This window comes from Dendrobates tinctorius, unplaced genomic scaffold (assembly GCF_039654945.1).
Source record: "Dendrobates tinctorius isolate UK_male_01 unplaced genomic scaffold, ASM3965494v1 ptg000107l, whole genome shotgun sequence".
NCBI lineage: Eukaryota > Metazoa > Chordata > Amphibia > Anura > Dendrobatidae > Dendrobates > Dendrobates tinctorius.
The window spans coordinates 35,832,502-35,850,909 of NW_027361775.1; the positions used below are offsets into that span (position 1 = coordinate 35,832,502).

The 18,408-nt window shown below is 43.8% G+C and overlaps 1 protein-coding gene across 1 annotated transcript in view; it reads right to left on the bottom strand.

Moving 5' to 3' along the window:
- Positions 1 to 18,408, bottom strand: part of LOC141100710 (uncharacterized) — a 503,724-nt gene that overhangs the window by 169,755 nt on the left and 315,561 nt on the right. The window contains exons 46-48 of the mRNA XM_073589357.1: positions 16,506 to 16,742; positions 15,915 to 16,055; positions 14,941 to 15,119 (exon numbers count right to left, since the gene is read on the bottom strand). Coding sequence (XP_073445458.1) covers positions 14,941 to 15,119; positions 15,915 to 16,055; positions 16,506 to 16,742 — 557 coding nt within the window. The remainder of the gene's footprint in view (positions 1 to 14,940; positions 15,120 to 15,914; positions 16,056 to 16,505; positions 16,743 to 18,408) is intronic.

Sequence of the window (18,408 nt, forward strand, 5' to 3'; positions counted from 1 at the left end):
CGATGACACTGTTGGGTTTCCTGCTAGAATACGCCTAGCACGAAACCCAACAGTGCCGTCAAGGACAACAGTCACTGCGGCACAATACAGAGCAGGGAAATACTCACTAAACGCCTTTTTGGAGGATGCTGTGGCGCTGTCCCAGCCATCCATCAACGCTGCGGCCACCTCATTCCATAGCCGCCGGGTCACCACATTGTCCTTGTACAGCCGGTCACGGCTGTCCCACAACGGCGAACGCTCCTGGACCAGGCTGATGAGCTGCTCATTATCCAGGTAGACGTCTTCATCCCGTTGTGGAACCTAGACAAAACACATTCATTAGAATAATCAAATTTAAATTGAATAAAAAGTTACAAAAAAAGAAACAAAAAAATGAGTAAAAATAGAAGATAAAAAATAAAGAACATTACAAATCATTTGATACTTACATTCCGTATCACCACCGGGACTTGGCTTCGCTGCTCCTGCTCTTCGCCCTCACTAGTGCCGTCCGCAGATGATGATGACGATGTCTTAAGAAAGTTGAAAAAAACGTAAGAGATTTGGAGAAGCAGCAGATATACTTACCAGATGCACGAAAATAATCACCTCACGGTCTGCTTGCGCCAATTCCTGCCGCGATGGGGAATACTCTGATTCTGAAGACATACTGCATGTAAAAATAATAAAAATCATTAGTACATACATAATTTAAAAGGACAGGCATATAATGTAATATACTCACATTCTTCGCTGATATAATGGGTTCTTGGTTGACTGTCTGCTCTTCAATCTCTCAGTGTAGTAGTGGCAGAGTTTTGGCAGGCACCTCCTTTATATAGACTTTTTTTTTTTGACTTTAGAAGATTCTAACTAGGATAAAAAGTGGACACCACCCAAAAAACGCAGCGCTAAAAAATCGCATACCTGCGCATGCCAGTGCGCACGTATGCGCATCCATAGGCTATAATGGCCATTTTTAGCGCAAAACGTGCGCATACGTGCGCATGCGCTTTTTTCCAGGGCCAAAAAATGCAACATGCAGCGTCTGGAAAATACCAACGCACACCCCAAAAAAACGCAGCGCATGAAAATCGCATACATGCGCTTACAAGCGCGCATGTATGCGCACCCATGTTAAATATAGGGGGAAAATCGCATGCGCACGTATGCGTTTTTTTCCAGCGCTAAAAAACGCAAATGTGAAACCAGCCTAAGCCAGGCATTTATCCACTCAGCCATTAGCTCACCCAGCAGCAAATGGATCTGTTTTATTCGCTTATAAGACGAACCACTCAAATACTGCATTAAAGGTATCTGAAAGACCTTCTGATTCTAATGTTTGAATGAGTCAGGTATCAGGTATCAGAGTCAGGTATCAGATATCAGGTATCAGATATCAAATATCAGGTATCAGAGTCAGGTATCAGGTATCAGATATCAGGTATATCAGGTATCAGGTATCAGATATCAGGTATCAGGTATCAGTGACAGGTATCAGTGACAGGTATCAGAGTCAGGTATCAGGGTCAGGTATCAGAGTCAGGTATCAGTCAGGTATCAGGGTCAGGTATCAGGGTCAGGTATCAGGTATCAGATATCAGGTATCAGAGTCAGGTATCAGGGTCAGGTATCAGAGTCAGGTATCAAGGTCAGGTATCAGGGTCAGGTATCAGGTATCAGATATCAGGTATAAGATATCAGGTATCAGAGTCAGGTATCAGAGTCAGGTATCAGAGTCAGGTATCAGGGTCAGGTATCAGGGTCAGGTATCAGGTATCAGATATCAGGTATCAGAGTCAGGTATCAGGGTCAAGTATCAGAGTCAGGTATCAGAGTCAGGTATCAGGGTCAGGTATCAGGTATCAGAATCAGGTATCAGACAGAGTATTTCTGATGTTTGATTTTGATATTTGATCATGTCCGAAAATGGACACTGTACAGGGGACAGCGGCGGTGCAACAGTGTTGCCTAGCCCATGGTATAGGAAACAGTTGGCTGTAGGTGTTCGATCCTCCTCCTCCAGAAGCGAAAGCTCGTCGACAGAGCGTAGTCGCATGAGCACTCCATCCACAGCTGTCAGTGTTGCATACGAGGTGTCCTACTATCGAACAGCTAGTGGTAAGTGCCAGCAGGCTGTTTTAAAAATGATGTCTTTGGGCGACAGTAGACACACCGTGGAGGTACTGGCCGACTACTTGCATCGACAAACTGAGTCATGGCTGGGCAGTCTACATCTTGAGCCAGGCAAGGTAGTCAGTGATAATGGGGGGAATTTTGTGGCAGCCATAGCCCTTTCAAAACTCACACACATACCTTGCCTGGTTCACACCTTGAACCTGGTGGTGCAGAGCTTCCTAAATAATTATCAAGAGTTAACAGCCCTGCTCCATAAGGTGTGAAGACTGTGCTCGCACATCCAATGCTCAAACGTCAACTCCAGTCGTATGCAGAAGCTGCAGCGATCACTCAACCTCCCCAAGCACCGCCTAATCATAGACATTGCTACAAGATGGAACTCCACCATGCACATGGTTGAGAGGCTGTGCGAACAGAGGCAGGCTGTAATGCATTTGTGGGAGGATACACGGGCAGGCGGTTTGAGGGCAGACATGGAATTGTCGGGTGTGCAGTGGTCAAAGCTGAAAGACCTCTGTAGAGTCCTTCAGTGTTTTCAGGGATGCACACGGCTGGTAAGCGCAGATGACGCCATCATAAACATGAGCATACCACTTATGCGTCTGCTCATGCAAACTTTGATGCACATCAAGGATCAGGCGTCTGCAGCTGAGGAGCAACAGGAGGAGGAGGAGGAGGAGGGAAGCCTTGAAGACAGTCAGCCACTGTCTGGTCAGGGAACTGGCGTGGACGAGGTGGAGAAAGAAGAGGCTGATGAGGAGGAGGATGAGGGGATGATTATTTTTGGGAGGAGGATGCTTCTCAGGGGGCAAGAGAACATGTTGGCGTGCCAAGGTCAGGTACAGGGTTTGTGCATGACTGGAGGGATGTGGATTTGCCAGAAAGTGCTCCTCAACCCACCACTGGCAGTGCAGCATTGACACCTGGAACATTGGCCCACATGTGTGACTATGCCTTGCGGATCCTAAAAAGGGACCCCCGCATTGCCAAAATGATGAGGGATGACGACTATTGGTTGGCCAGCATCCTCGATCCACGCTATAAAGGCAAATTACACAACATCATGCCACAGGAGAACCTAGAGCTAATATTGGCTAACAAACAAGCAACTCTGGTAAACAGGTTGTTTGAGGCATTCCTAGCACACAGCAGCGGAGCTGGTTCTCCCACAAGCTGTAGTGGGCAAAATGGAAGAGGTGTTCGTGGTGCACACAGCTGAACTGGCGTTGGAGACAGGGGTTTCCTGACCATGTTGTGGTCTGATTTCTCAAGTCTGTTATTGAGGGTCAGCATCGCCTCTGCGAATTCTCCCGGGAGGTTTTCCCATGATTACTAATTGAAAAACATCTAAAATCACTAGACTTTACCTCTGTACTTTTATACATCTACCTTCCTCTAGCGGAGAGTCTGGACTGACAGACTGACACTGAAATATAAACGAAGATTTCAAAGTACTCCAACACTGTATACTGGTGTATGTTTCGAATACATATCCCTTTTTCTTATTTTTATATTTGGGTGTAATCCATACTGAGCCTGTGAGAGTTTGTGTCTTACTCTGGTAAAATATAAGGAGATTTAAAATGACACCAACACTGTATGCAGCTGAACGATTGTAAAACATTACCCTTTTTCAAGTTTTTATATTTTTGTGTAATCCATACTGTGAGAGGCTGTGTGTTACTCCTGAAATATATATGTAGATCACCAAATGACCCCAACACTGTATACAGCAGTGTGCTTGGGATCCATTCCCCTTTTACTGCTTTTTATATTGTTGTGTAATCCACGGGTCCCCAACCACCGGTCCGCGGCCCAGAACCGGGCCGTTGGGGTTCTTTTGTCGGTCCGCGGAGCTGCCGCAGACCTTCAGTAAACACTGACAGTGTGCGCTGCGGCGGTTCAGAGCACACTGCAGGTGCCTGCCTTGGCTGTTCATGATCACTGCGGCGAGTCGCGCGTAGAGGTGGGAACACGCTGACATTGTAATGTGTCAGTGGCAGCGCTGTCTGTGGGCAGGGAGGAGCAAGCCCTCTGCTTTTCCGCCCGTGGCTATAGTAACCCAGCAGCCGTGGCCCGACTGAAGCAGCAGGGAATGAAGAGAGAGCAAGTCCTCTGCTTTCCCGCCCGTGGCCATAGTAACCCTGCAGCCGTGGCCCGACTGTAGCACCAGGGAATGAAGAGAGGTATTTTTTTGTATATATGTATATGTGTGTGTGTTTATGCATGTGTGTGTATCTATATGTGTGTATCTGTGTGTATGTATGTGTGTGTATATTTGTATCTGTGTATGTGTTTGTGTGTGTATCTGTGCATGTATGTGTATGTATGTGTGTATCTGTGTGTATGGATGTGTGTATGTATGTGTGTATCTGTGTGTGTATGGATGTGTGTATGTTTGTGTGTGTATCTGTGTGTATATACTGTATGTGTTTTTGTATCTGTGTATGTGTGCGTATGTGTTTTTATCTGTGTGTACGTATATGTGTTCATCTGTGCATGTGTGTGTATCTGTGTATGTGTGTGTATGTATGTGTGTTTATCTGTGTGTGTATCTGTGCATGTATGTATGTGTGCGTGTATGTATGTGTGTTTATCTGTGTATGTGTGTGTGTGTTTATGTGCATCTGTGTGTGTGTGTGCATGTGTGTGTGTATATATAGCCCCGCCGCCCAACCCCCTCCCCGCTGGGCCATGGAAGAATAGTCTTGCTGGAAGCCGGTCCCTGGAGTGAAAAAGGTTGGGGACCACTGGTGTAATCCATACTGGGCCTCAGAACGTCTATGTCTGCCTCCTGAAATAAATACGGAGATTTTGAATGTTGAAACTATACTATATATACCTTGGATCTGGTGATACTGTACCCTTTTTTGACTTTTTAGATTGTTGTCGAATCCATACTGGCCATGACAGCGTCTGTGTGTGCCTCCTCAAATATATACGTAGATTTAGAATGTTGAAACTATACAATATATCCCTGTTATCTGGTGTTAAAAAGAAACGCCATGCAGGGCCGGGGGTTACTCAGAATCAGGTCTTTCAGGCTCTTTTAAGGGGGAAGTATGTCACGGTGGTGATTGGGACCTGGTCCGTGGCCCTGGGTGTCCAATAAAGAAGATGACAGTTCAAATGAGGGGGAAGATGGTATGATAATTAATTTGGAAAAGGGGGATCGTGACGCCACCCGTGGTACTCGGGTAGGGTAGCTGACGCTGCAATGCAGATCCTCTGGGCCGGTGTTAAAGCAGCCAAGATGATGAAGCTCTCCATGGGCAGAGCTGTATCCCAGGGCAGTTGAGATGGTGTTTGTGAGCCATTGACGGTGATGGTGAGTGTAGCGTGTATAGCAGGAGAGTTGTAAAAGCCACCAAGGACACAGTTGGGTGCAGTTTCTGAGTTTTTCCTCTAAAGTTTTGTGCACAAGATGACCCGATTGGTACTGTGTCATCCGAGGGAGGGGTCCGGCAAACTCCAAGCTAGATCAGGAACACCTGTTCAAGACTTCTCCTTGTGTATCCTTTCTAGGCCGTGTCTCTGTGCTGATCTCTCCCTTCCTTCCTGCTGTGCGCCTTCGCAAACAGTGTCCCAAGCAGGCAGCCAAGGATCACACCGGGTGTTGTGGGTCAGGCTCCGGGGTCCTTTATTCCAACTGCTGCCTTTTTGAGTATTGAATGCAGCTGCGACTGAGGCACTTAAAGTTACCTCAGCCTCTGTCTTTCTAGCTGAGCTCTGTATTTCTCCACTACCTTCAGGAGCCATCTTCCCCAACGAGGCCTGGTCCTTCCTTCTCCAGAAACGGGCTTCACAGGTGGCTTATTGCACTTCCTGTGCCCCAAGGACCCCTTCCTTCCAGTCTATGAGCTTGGACAAGATTTTTCTCTCTTCTCTGACCCTCAGCCCTCTCACAGCAATCCTGCTCTTACTCTGTCCTGTCACCGACTGACAACTCTTAGAGAGATCCATTTACCTCAGACTAGCTACACATATCAACTGTCAGCTTGTTCTCTCTGATTGGATGCCCACTATCACTCCAATACCTAAGCTCCTCCCACTGCACCTACCTTCCACACTAACCCCCAACACCCTCTCCTAGTCAGTCTGGGATGAAGCCATCCTCCTGCCGGGTACACCCAGAAAGCACTGACTAACTACTAACTAGTGTGTGTGTTGAGTGCAAGGTTAGGATTCTTGAGTGGTGATCCCTCCTTACCTGAGGGTGGGATACCACACCATTGGATGAGGTGCAGTACCTCTGTGGCGACCGTACCCTCATGGGCACCATAGTACCCTTTCTCAACTTTCGATATTGTTGTCGGATTCATACTGGGCCTGAGAGCATCTGTGTTTGCCTCCTAAAATGTATACGGAGATTCAGTATGTTTAAATTATACTATATATACAGTGATACTGTACCCTTTTTTCCAATTTTTAGATTATTGTCTAATCCATACTGAGCCTGTGACCATCTGTAACTGACTCATGAAAAATATACGGAGCTTTGCAATTATCCCTAGACTATATACAGCTGTCCGCTTCTGAAACAGTACCATATATCTGCTGGTATTTTTAGTCCATTTTCACTAAAAAATTATTATGTATGGTGGAAGAGGCCACGGACGTGGGTGTGGGGGGGTCAGCTGGTACTGATGGTGGTGGTGGTGCATCTGCTGGTATTGCCAAAAGCACAATAGCAGCTAAGGCAGGAGGTGTTGAGCCTGTGTCATCAACTGGCACAAGAAGGCCTTTAAGGCTCCATTTTCTGGGAGTAGGTAAACTGCTTTTAAAGCCGGAGCATCAGGAACAGGTTTTGGCTTATATTGCCGAAACAGCCTCCAGCTCTATTGTCTCCTCTTCTGAAGTTACAAAAACTGCAAGCACTGAGTCGTCACTGCAGGCTTCTGGTCAGGAATCACCCCTTTCCTTGTCGCCTTCACCCCCACTAAAAGTGAAGGATGCGGCAGCCCACACTTCAGATTACTCCATGGAGTTCTTTTCACAGGCCATGCCTGTGTTATCAAGTGAAATTCTGAATTCCCCAGTCCAACATGAATCGGAGATGGAGTTCACTCATGCACAGCCACTGCTAGGTGATTCCGCTGGTATATTCACCCACAGCACTACATTCCTCTCGCACTCTATAGAGCCAGAATATGACACTGATGAAACTCAGGTGCCCCTTCCCGCATACTATACCACCTTACACGGTGACACAGAGGAAGGTGCAGATGAAAGTGCCAGTTCCCTGAGCAGGTGGGGGGTCCTACTCGTGGGTGATGGCAGTGGCACAGGGCCCCTCATAGTATGCAAAAGTGTCTCAGCCGGTGGGAGGGCCCACTTGCCATCAGACATACCATCATACTATGAGGGGCCCTGTGCCAGTGCTATTGCCCACGAGTGGGCCCCCCATGCTTGCTCGGGGCCCACAGCACTTGCAATACTTACCTCTCCCTGCTCCACCGCCGTGACGTCTTCCGCCTTTCCTGACAGTGACATTCAGGTTACAGAGCGCGATGACATCACGTCTGTATGCCCTCTACCAAAACAGTACAAGTGCAGAGAGCTTTAAAATTGCAATGCTGAGGAGTCCAGAGTAGAGCCGTGCCCAGCGAGGAGAGGTATTTAATTTTTTAAAATGTTGGGAGCATTTTTTGGGGAGCAATATACACTGGAGAAGATATATGGGGCCCATCATACACTGGAGCATCATCCATTTGGCCCATCATATACTGGAGCATTCCAAATGGGGGACATCAGACACCGGAGCAGCATTTACGGGGCCCATTATACACTGGATGATTAGAAATGGGGCCCATTATATGTGGAGCATAATTTGGGCCCACAACACACTGGAGCATCGTCCATGGGGACCAACATATACTGGAGCATTTCAAATGGGGGACATCAGACACTGGAGCAGCATTTACGGGGCCCATTATACACTGGAGCATTAGAAATGGGGCCCATTATATATGGACTCTATGGAGCATTATTTGGGCTCATAAGACAGTGGAGCATCATCCATGGGGACCATCATATACTGTAGCATTATGTGGAACTCATCATATACTGTATGGAACAATATATGGGACCAATTATTCTGTATGGAGAAATATATGGGGCTCATTATTCTGTATGGCGCACTAGGTGGTGGCCATAATACTGTATGAAGTAATATACTGTCCGTTTTTTGAGCTATTGTAGAATTTAAAATAGATATCAGTCATGTCATGTAAGCAGTGAAGTATTTTTCATTGTACTATACCTATATTTCTGTGCCGTATCAAAGCATTATGAATTGTGGTATGTGTTAAAAGGGCGCACTGACACTCTTTGGCCTAGGGCACATGAAAACCTGGTGCCAGCCCTACCACCCCCCACAACTTTAGCCAAATAACCCCCAGTTTTAAATGCGTTAATATTATTATAAAGTAAATTAAGGTTGCCAAGCTTAAGTAATAAGAATTGATGTCGTTGGCATTGAAATGGGCACTGTAGGTGTGTTTACTGTCCTCCACTCCCTGCCGACTTTGCTTCCCCATTGACTTGCATTGGGTTTCGTGTTTCAGTCGGACACCGACTTTTCCCTATAGTCGGCCAATTTCGCTTGACCCGACTTTTTAGAAAGTCGGGTTTCATGAAACCCGACTCGACCCAAAAAAAGGCAATGTCGCTCACCTCTAATGCAGAGTATTAAAAGCTTTTTTCTTTGCTAAATGAATACACTATAGCTTTTCACAACCCATCCAAAGAAGGAATCAAAAACAGGTGTGCTGTTTTAAAAGTGATCCACAACAGGTTTTCTACTCTCAAAATGATTAATCAATTTCAAAGAATTTTTATCAAGCTGTCTAAAAATTGTCTAGGGTGTTAAGGACACCTGCTGCTGTCCCTGTGTAAGGGAATGGAAAATGTTATTGTTCCATCTTTTACCTCTTTCTCATATCTTACTGGAACTGCTACACGTTCATGTGTATTACCATTATGTGTTTGTCACATAGGTACTGCTACACTATTCTGTGTATTACCTTAAGGGATAAAAGTGTAATGTACAGTGGGGAAAAAAAGTATTTAGTCAGTCAGCAATAGTGCAAGTTCCACCACTTAAAAAGATGAGAGGCGTCTGTAATTTACATCATAGGTAGACCTCAACTATGGGAGACAAACTGAGAAAAAAAAATCCAGAAAATCACATTGTCTGTTTTTTTTTCATTTTATTTGCATATTATGGTGGAAAATAAGTATTTGGTCAGAAACAAGCAATCAAGATTTCTGGCTCTCACAGACCTGTAACTTCTTCTTTAAGAGTCTCCTCTTTTCCTCCACTCATTACCTGTAGTAATGGCACCTGTTTAAACTTGTTATCAGTATAAAAAGACACCTGTGCACACCCTCAAACAGTCTGACTCCAAACTCCACTATGGTGAAGACCAAAGAGCTGTCAAAGGACACCAGAAACAAAATTGTAGCCCTGCACCAGGCTGGGAAGACTGAATCTGCAATAGCCAACCAGCTTGGAGTGAAGAAATCAACTGTGGGAGCAATAATTAGAAAATGGAAGACATACAAGACCACTGATAATCTCCCTCGATCTGGTGCTCCACGCAAAATCCCACCCCGTGGGGTCAGAATGATCACAAGAACGGTGAGCAAAAATCCCAGAACCACGCGGGGGGACCTAGTGAATGAACTGCAGAGAGCTGGGACCAATGTAACAAGGCCTACCATAAGTAACACACTGCGCCACCATGGACTCAGATCCTGCAGTGCCAGACGTGTCCCACTGCTTAAGCCTGTACATGTCCGGGCCCGTCTGAAGTTTGCTAGAGAGCATTTGGATGATCCAGAGGAGTTTTGGGAGAATGTCCTATGGTCTGATGAAACCAAACTGGAACTGTTTGGTAGAAACACAATTTGTCGTGTTTGGAGGAAAAAGAATACTGAGTTGCATCCATCAAACACCATACCTACTGTAAAGCATGGTGGTGGAAACATCATGCTTTGGGGCTGTTTCTCTGCAAAGGGGCCAGGACGACTGATCCGGGTACATGAAAGAATGAATGGGGCCATGTATCGTGAGATTTTGAGTGCAAACCTCCTTCCATCAGCAAGGGCATTGAAGATGAAACGTGGCTGGGTCTTTTAACATGACAATGATCCAAAGCACACCGCCAGGGCAACGAAGGAGTGGCTTCGTAAGAAGCATTTCAAGGTCCTGGAGTGGCTTAGCCAGTCTCCAGATCTCAACCCTATAGAAAACCTATGGAGGGAGTTGAAAGTCCGTGTTGCCAAGCGAAAAGCCAAAAACATCACTGCTCTAGAGGAGATCAGCATGGAGGAATGGGCCAACATACCAACAACAGTGTGTGGCAACCTTGTGAAGACTTACAGAAAACGTTTGACCTCTGTCATTGCCAACAAAGGATATATCACAAAGTATTGAGATTAAATTTTGTTTCTGACCAAATACTTATTTTCCACCATAATATGCAAATAAAATGAAAAAAAAAAACCAGACAATGTGATTTTCTGGATTTTTTTTTCTCGGTTTGTCTCCCATTGTTGAGGTCTACCTATGATGTAAATTACAGACGCCTCTCATCTTTTTAAGTGGTGGAACTTGCACTATTGCTGACTGACTAAATACTTTTTTTCCCCACTGTATATTTATGTAAATGCTATGTATAACTACTGTTATATTTGTGGAGAAAGCGTAGTACCCAAGTTAGGCCACTAGATGGAGCGCATATTCATCCTGTAAATAGTTAAAGTAGGAGGAGCTAACGGCCATTAAGCTGAGAAACACCTGAGATTTGAATCAGTTGGGTGGGTTTGAATCAGTTGTGTGGGAGAGCCCTGACAGGGCAGTCTGCTCTGTTACTTTAAAGACACGGCCCAGCCGTCCAGGGCCTGAGGGCCACAGATGACAACACTTCAGAACACAGCAGCTCAAACAACAGCCACACAGTTCACAGCAGCGCAGAACATAGCAGTGCAGATGACTACACTACAGATGGTAGTGAGACATTTGGAAGCGGTACAGCAGCACAGATCACTCATTATGAGGCAGCTTGCTACGTGGGCAGACGCCCTTTTGTCTGGGGCAAAACAGACAGGGTAACTCCCAAAAAAGGTGAAGCTGGACAGAGAGGATGCTGTGATGCTGAACGGGATGGGACGTCCCGGAGATATGCTGAAGGAAGACAGTGAGAGCATAGGGAAAGTGACACAAATTGTGCACTGTGGAATCTGAGGTAACTGCTGTAAAGGAAATGGATGTGCTGTGTACAAAAATGAGTAAAGCTGTTAAAGTTGAATGGGACTGTGACTTGTTCCATATCATTTGGAGCTGCAGGTAAACTGACAGAAAGCTGTCATGTCTATGTGAGGGGAGGCTAGGACACTATTGCTCCGGAGTCCTTGGCCACGACCACGGTCCTGGCCAACCCTTACACCTGCACTTCCCAAAAGAGAAAAGAGTATCATATCACTCTCTTTTCTTTCTTTGCAAACCGGTTTCTGGGCCTGAGCTAATTCCTGTTTTAAGAATAATACTACACTTTGAAGCCCTAGGGTTTCTAGGGCTTCAAGTGGATCCAGTCCTGGCTGTCAACCATCTTCGAAAATTCATGCTGAACCCATCTAGAAAAGGGACACATGCTGGGATATGTTCTGCTTAATCCCAAACTGACATATTGAGATGCCATGTGAACAAACCATACTGAGTTTTTAAAGAGATAAAATGGACAGTATTGATAATACGGATTGGGTTCACTACTTGGGTGAAAACTCTGTTTTTTACATGCTGGACTAGTTCCCAAGGTTTTAGACCAATTATGGTACTGGTGTGTTAATTCTAGAGGGCATATTATACTGAGCCATGCTGGATGTCGAGGAGCTACGTTGGGCTATGTGTAATTGGTAGATTATCCTTGTTTATAAGGAGCAAGAACACGCTAGCTATTTTCAAAATGAAAAAGCAATGGTTTGTGGTCAACAAGCCTTATAAAAATTAACCCTATTTTGGGAACTGTTTCAAGTTTTGTGCTCTCAAGAGAGCATGTTTACCAGGATCATTTGTGCTGTCTAAAGGTACTGTCACACTTAGCGATGTACCAGCGATCCCAACCAGCGATATGACGCGGTCAGGATCGCTGGTGCATCGCTAAGTGGTCGCTAGTGAGCTGCCACACAGGCAGATCTCACCAGCGACATCGCTGGGGACAGGGGTCGCTACTTACCTGTCAGATGCGGCGATCCTGCGTCCTCCCGCCCGGCTCCACGCGTCGCTCGTCGTCACAGCAGGAAGCGCCACAGGAAGCTGACGACGAGAAACAGTCCAGCCTGTTCTCGCGCGATCAGCGATAACCAGCGGGGGAGCGGGTTGTAGGTAAGTATAAGACATAGCGATATCGCTAGCAATATCGCTATAACGTCACAAGTTATAGCGATATTGCTAGCGATATCTCTTAGTGTGACAGTACCTTTACAATATGAAGTACAGTGGACAGCCAGGAAATGTATTTGCTGGCATGAGTGCGCAGTGACAGTGGTGGCAGAAGAAACTGCATGGCAGAAAATTAGGATGAGGCAAGTAAGGAGATGTCTGCCAGGTGTATGGTCAGTATAGAGTCCCATTCATCTTCATATTTTGTAGCATGGACCCTGGACAATTTTGTGTGGGCTTTTTTATGCATGGGCTTTAGGAGAGGCTTCCTTTGTGGACAACATCCTAGTTAACTGCAGGTAACATTCAGGCCAAATTTCTTCAACCTTTCTCATCAGAAGACTCCTGTTTAGGTGTTAACTTCTCTAGTCATCTTGGACATCTCTGTGAGCTTGTTGTAGCTCTATCTTTGTTAAATTTTTGTATCACTTTTGCTACAGTATACTAATTGATAATTAAAGCTTTGCTGATCTTCTTGTACCCTTTACTTTTCTTTTGTTACCATTTTTGCGTGTGACATTTTTCTTCGATGTGGTTGCTTTGCTGACAGTATGAAATGGGAAGGTGTTTTCTTTGTTAAGTAACTCCCTTTTATTGTCAACTGTCTGATAGACTCCTGTTTAATGAATAATTAAACTTACCTGTGGTTCATTTATTGTTAATTGGAATTCTTTAGTCTAAAGACCCCGTCACATTAAACAATGCACCAGCGATCCCGACAACGATACGACCTTGTCAGGATCGTTGGTGCCTCACTACATGATTGCTGGTGACCTGTCAAACAGGCAGACTCCCCAGCGATCATGACCAGCGAGAACACTGATATCCAAGGTAAATATCGGGTAACTAAGCGAGCGCATCGCTTAGTTACGCGCTGGGTACCTTAGATATCTGCGTGCTGGCGCTGGGAGCTGGTATCTAAGGTACACAGCGGGTAAATAAGAGCGTGCGTCATTTAGTTACCAGCTGTGCACCTTGGTTACCAGCTCCCTGCGCGAGCATGCAGGTATCTAAAGTACACAGTGGGTAATTAAGTGACGGCGCGCTTAGTTACCCGATATTTACCTTAGATACCAGCTCCCAGCATCTGCTTACAGCGCTGGGAGCTCGCTGATCGTTGCTCTCCCGCTGCCACACGCAGCGATGCGTGCAGGCCAGCGGGAGACTAACGATCAAAAAATGGCCCAGGACGTTCCTGAAGATCAACGATACCTGGTGGGGGGGGTCGGTCGCTGATGCGTGTCACACACAGCGAGATCGCTGATGCATCACAAAGTCAGCGATCTTGCTAGAGATCTCGCTGTGTGTGACGGGGCCTTAAGGCTATGTGCGCACGATAAGTTTTTGGTGAGATTTTGATGCTGCATATAAAATGTGAGTAACCTATTTTACTTAAAGGGTGCAGAAATGGTGCAGAAAATCTTAAAGCTCATCGTAGGAACGTAGCCTAAAATTTATCTTTGCGCCTAAGACTTTTCTTGAGGCGTACTCAGTTTTACAACATGGTCTTGAATGAATTTGTTAGGAAAATTGTGCAAAATTACAAATCTTGTTTGCAATTAATGGCCCACATTTGTTGGAGTATTTTGTGGTATGTTTTCCCATAGGAAATGTTGACTCTGAAAGAGACTACCTCCATTTTTAATGTGATTCATCACTTACAGTAAGCAGTACACCACAATCAGATTTAGATCACTTTCTATGCTTATGCAAATGAACTGTGTGCTCAGACCTCTATTTATGCATTGTAAAAGCCTAAAATGATGCTGCTAGAACAGCAGTCATCTTTAATTGTGCCTGTGATCCCCCTCTGATTGGCTGCATTAGAGCATGTGTTGTGCTAATAATGGGATTAGGAGAAAAGCCTGCATGACTGTGCATGAAGTCATTATCTTGCTCACTGAGTCTTCAGCAGTATATGTTATATGTGCCAATTTTTAATATTTAGCAGATTCTAGCGTATAGATTTGCAGACTGTTTGAATTTGCCAGGACCTGTGAATTTCAGGAGATTTGACTCAAAGTTGATTCTACACTAATTGATCCACTTATCTCAAATGTTGATTTATGGAATTGTCATATAGGATGACAACCTGTACAAACTGTACCTACTGTGAACAACCAGTCATTCAGAAAGCATTGTAGAAATATATCTCCTGCTTATTGTAGTTTCATGAGAAACCCAAAACACCTCTTATATTAGAGGTGAGTTCACCAAAGGATTCTCTTGGTCTCTTTTGAACCAGTGACACCCCAATTCTTATAGAAAAAAGAGATGTCGATACCTGGTCATAGGAAATAATAGTTTTACATTGCCTATGCTATGAACAGTCGTCTGAATATTAAGAGAAAGGTGATTTTTTTTCTGATACTTACAGAAAGAGAACTTCCATTGACTTTAGAGGATTGACTATAATCACACTGAGAACTGTTATTACAGGCACATAGAACAAAGGACAGCTGTAAGCTGGATGAATGGTTTTGGGAGTCAGTTGCTAGAAGAAGGAAGGTAAATCCATCCTTGCTTGTCGGTGTCCAGGTCAAAGTTCCATCTCCTTTTGCCGCAATAAAAAAATGAGAAAATAAATAATATTACAATAAATGATGTGTACTTTTCAAATGTTCTTTAACATACACTTCTAGCAATAATTAAAGATTTCAATATTTCTTCTGTGCATCAAGGTTTAAATACTTCTTTTACATTTAACGTTTCCATTTCTTAATACATTTTATTCTTATTCTGGTTTATTATTTTTTTTTACAAGTGCTCTAATATTTGTCAATATTTTTTATTGTTCCAATACATCTCAAATAATAAATGAAAGAAAAAAAAACTTTTCAGTTTTTTTTTCCAAATATTATTAATGTTTTTTTTCTGTTAACAGAATTACGGTTTGTCTCTGTGATTGTAGATTGGAAAAAAACCCTTTGTATAGCCATATATTGTAGTCATCTGTCACCAACAAAATAACATGTACAGTAGAATACTGAGCAGAGGGAACTGAGGAATATGTGATTGCACAGGTTAGTTTGTAATCTGTAGTGATGAGACATCTAGGTCTTCATAAGCACTGTAACCACAAAATGGAGGTGCTTTTTTAATTAATTATTTGCTAAATTGTTTCAATTTTTTTTATTTTAGATGCACTGGATCATATACTGTAAAATGATTTTACAAGTGCTCAAAGTCTTTAAAACACTTGAGGCACCATAATGTATATAAAACACAAAGAACAATTTGAAACAATAATTAGGTTCACTGTAAATAAATCATTGATTTTATGCAAATAATTTCTGCAAAAAGCAATATAGATTCATGCATATGATGTGAAATGAGAATTATCACTCACCTGTCAGATTAATATCTCTATTTGTATCAGGATCCGCAGAGAAGACCACTCCTGTGCCAGTGGCTGTATACTGTACTGTAACAGTACTATATATAAATGCTCCAATAGCCGGATTTCCAGTAATCGATGGAGCAGCGGCATCTGAAAACACAAGAAGAACGAGGCAATGTACAGAACTGTTATTATATGTGCAATTTGATCTTTTGGTGTGAAGTATTATCCTACAAAATAACGCTATGTGCTAAGTCTGAGAACAAGTATTCTTTGGTTATCAGCTACATTACATAGCTACAGCACTCATCATCTTTACTGCAATCCAAAATCATGTCATGGGTCATTGCTTCTCTACATGTTACGATAATATTTTGTATTCTCTTCTCCTTTAGCACAACAATGATCACTGACTTTCCATGGGAATACCTACATAATGTAAATGAGGGACTATCGCTTCCTATAATAAGTAATTTTAAGCCAAAGATGGAAAGCAGTACAATATATTGTATTATCCTTGTGAAACAATAGGCGTAATACCGAAAGGAAAAAAGAAAAGTATAACAAAAAAAAGAAAAATGTTTGAGTTAAGAGACTTACTTAAAGTGATATTGGTTTCTTCCAGTTGCAGAGACACCTTCATTGTAGCTAAGCCGAGTTCTGTATTATTTGTGACCAGGGCATCATATATACATTCAGTTTTACTGCCACACTTCTCCTCCAATTCTGCATACTGTTCTTTATATTTATCTCTCAAATCACCGAGGAAAACTGGTTTGAATGAGTCTTTTCCTTGTGTGTGCGGCTCTTTAAATAAGCTCGTCTCGTTGACTTCCCCTGCATGACAGAGATATACATCTCAGGAGACAACTCGCACCATTTTACAGAACATTTATTATATACTTACATAAAATTGTCCATTATCCACTTCCATCCAGACGTCCTCAAATCCCACAATCCACTTCGATTGGAAAGAATGCGACTTGCGGCCTGTGCTGGAGATGGGGTGCGGGAGCCCTCTGGTGGCGCCGCACCCCAACTCCAGCACAGTTCGCAAACCACCATCTTTCCTGCCGGCTGTGACAGCGCCACAGAGCTGTCCTCATCGGGCCCATATCTAGTATAAATTTAATCTGCACAAAGCATAATGTACCTGAGTGAGAAATCTGCCAAACTATACCATTCTATGCCCGACTGTGTGACACTGGATCATTAGAGAACAGTAATCCCCGATCTGCCACAGGTTCAGCTCTACAGCTCTATAGTATATACTAGGCATCACATTATCCACTGAATCTGAATTTCATTTCTGTTTCCTCCTGTTGGCATATTTCTCAAATAACACATGACAAATACCATTGCAGCTATCGTTTAATCTATGACAGTTTAATTAAAAAAAACAAAAGGCTTTTCATTTTAAAGTGAACCTGTCATCTGATTCATGCTGCCCAAACAGTGAGAAGCATGAATTCAGTGGCCGGCTGCATCTATCTTTGAGTTTCTGTAACATATCAAAAGTTTATTTTAATTGAATTTTGCAAGCAATTAATGAAGTTGAGTGTCTGGACATAATTTTATCATATAATGTAATAACATTGCAGGAATAGTGCCTGTCTGACTTTCCAGGTTTCAGTGTTTAGTGTTATTTCAGGAAAAAAATGTGTTTAATGGGTTTGGGTCATTACCTTCTTCATTAAAAGCCCACCACTTTCCAAACTCACAGTTTCCCGAAAGGTTAGGGTAGATGCACTTGATTGATTAATAGTTCGGACCGACAATATTGTTGATCATTGTGCTGCAAGACCGAATTGTAAGTTACCAATGATCCTATATGAGGCAGCTTTGTATCTGCATCCTTGGACACGTGGTGAAACTAAAATTGCCTGATATTTAGAGCCAGCAGAGCGCTCTTGCAATCTTGGCCACTAGAGCTTAAAGCATTGTTTGGCCACCACTGGGAATTCTATTAAGAACTAAACTGGAAAGTTTCCTGTATTTACAAGCACAATCCACTTATAGTTATCAGGATAGAAATAGTGGAGAAATTGGGTTTTGTAGCTCTTTCTTACTGAATACTATACAGAAAGTTTCATAATACAATTCTGCTGTGTGTGTTCAGTTACAAAAGAGCAGGTTGCCTGAAGGATGATATGCTGTGGGGCCATAAGGCTAACTCTATAGTATGTTCCTAAATCAGACATCACTAGGTGTTCCTACAATTGAGAACTACATGTTGTTAGGCGCCGGGATTTTGCCGCTGTCTGGGTTGGATCCCAAGTCTTGTCTGGCCTTGCGGTCCCCCATTCTGGTATGGCCACTGAGACTGCTGCTCAGCGCAGGCATCGGTCCCAGTGTCTAGCTCAGGTTCACACCATACGTTTGGTTACGGCTGACTCTCCAGCTAAGCCTTTAGTGACCAGGGGCATACAGGTACAGCCTTGTGCTCTGGAGGCTAAGTCCAAAGATCGCTTTACTGAGCATGCCCATGATGTGGCATCTTCTC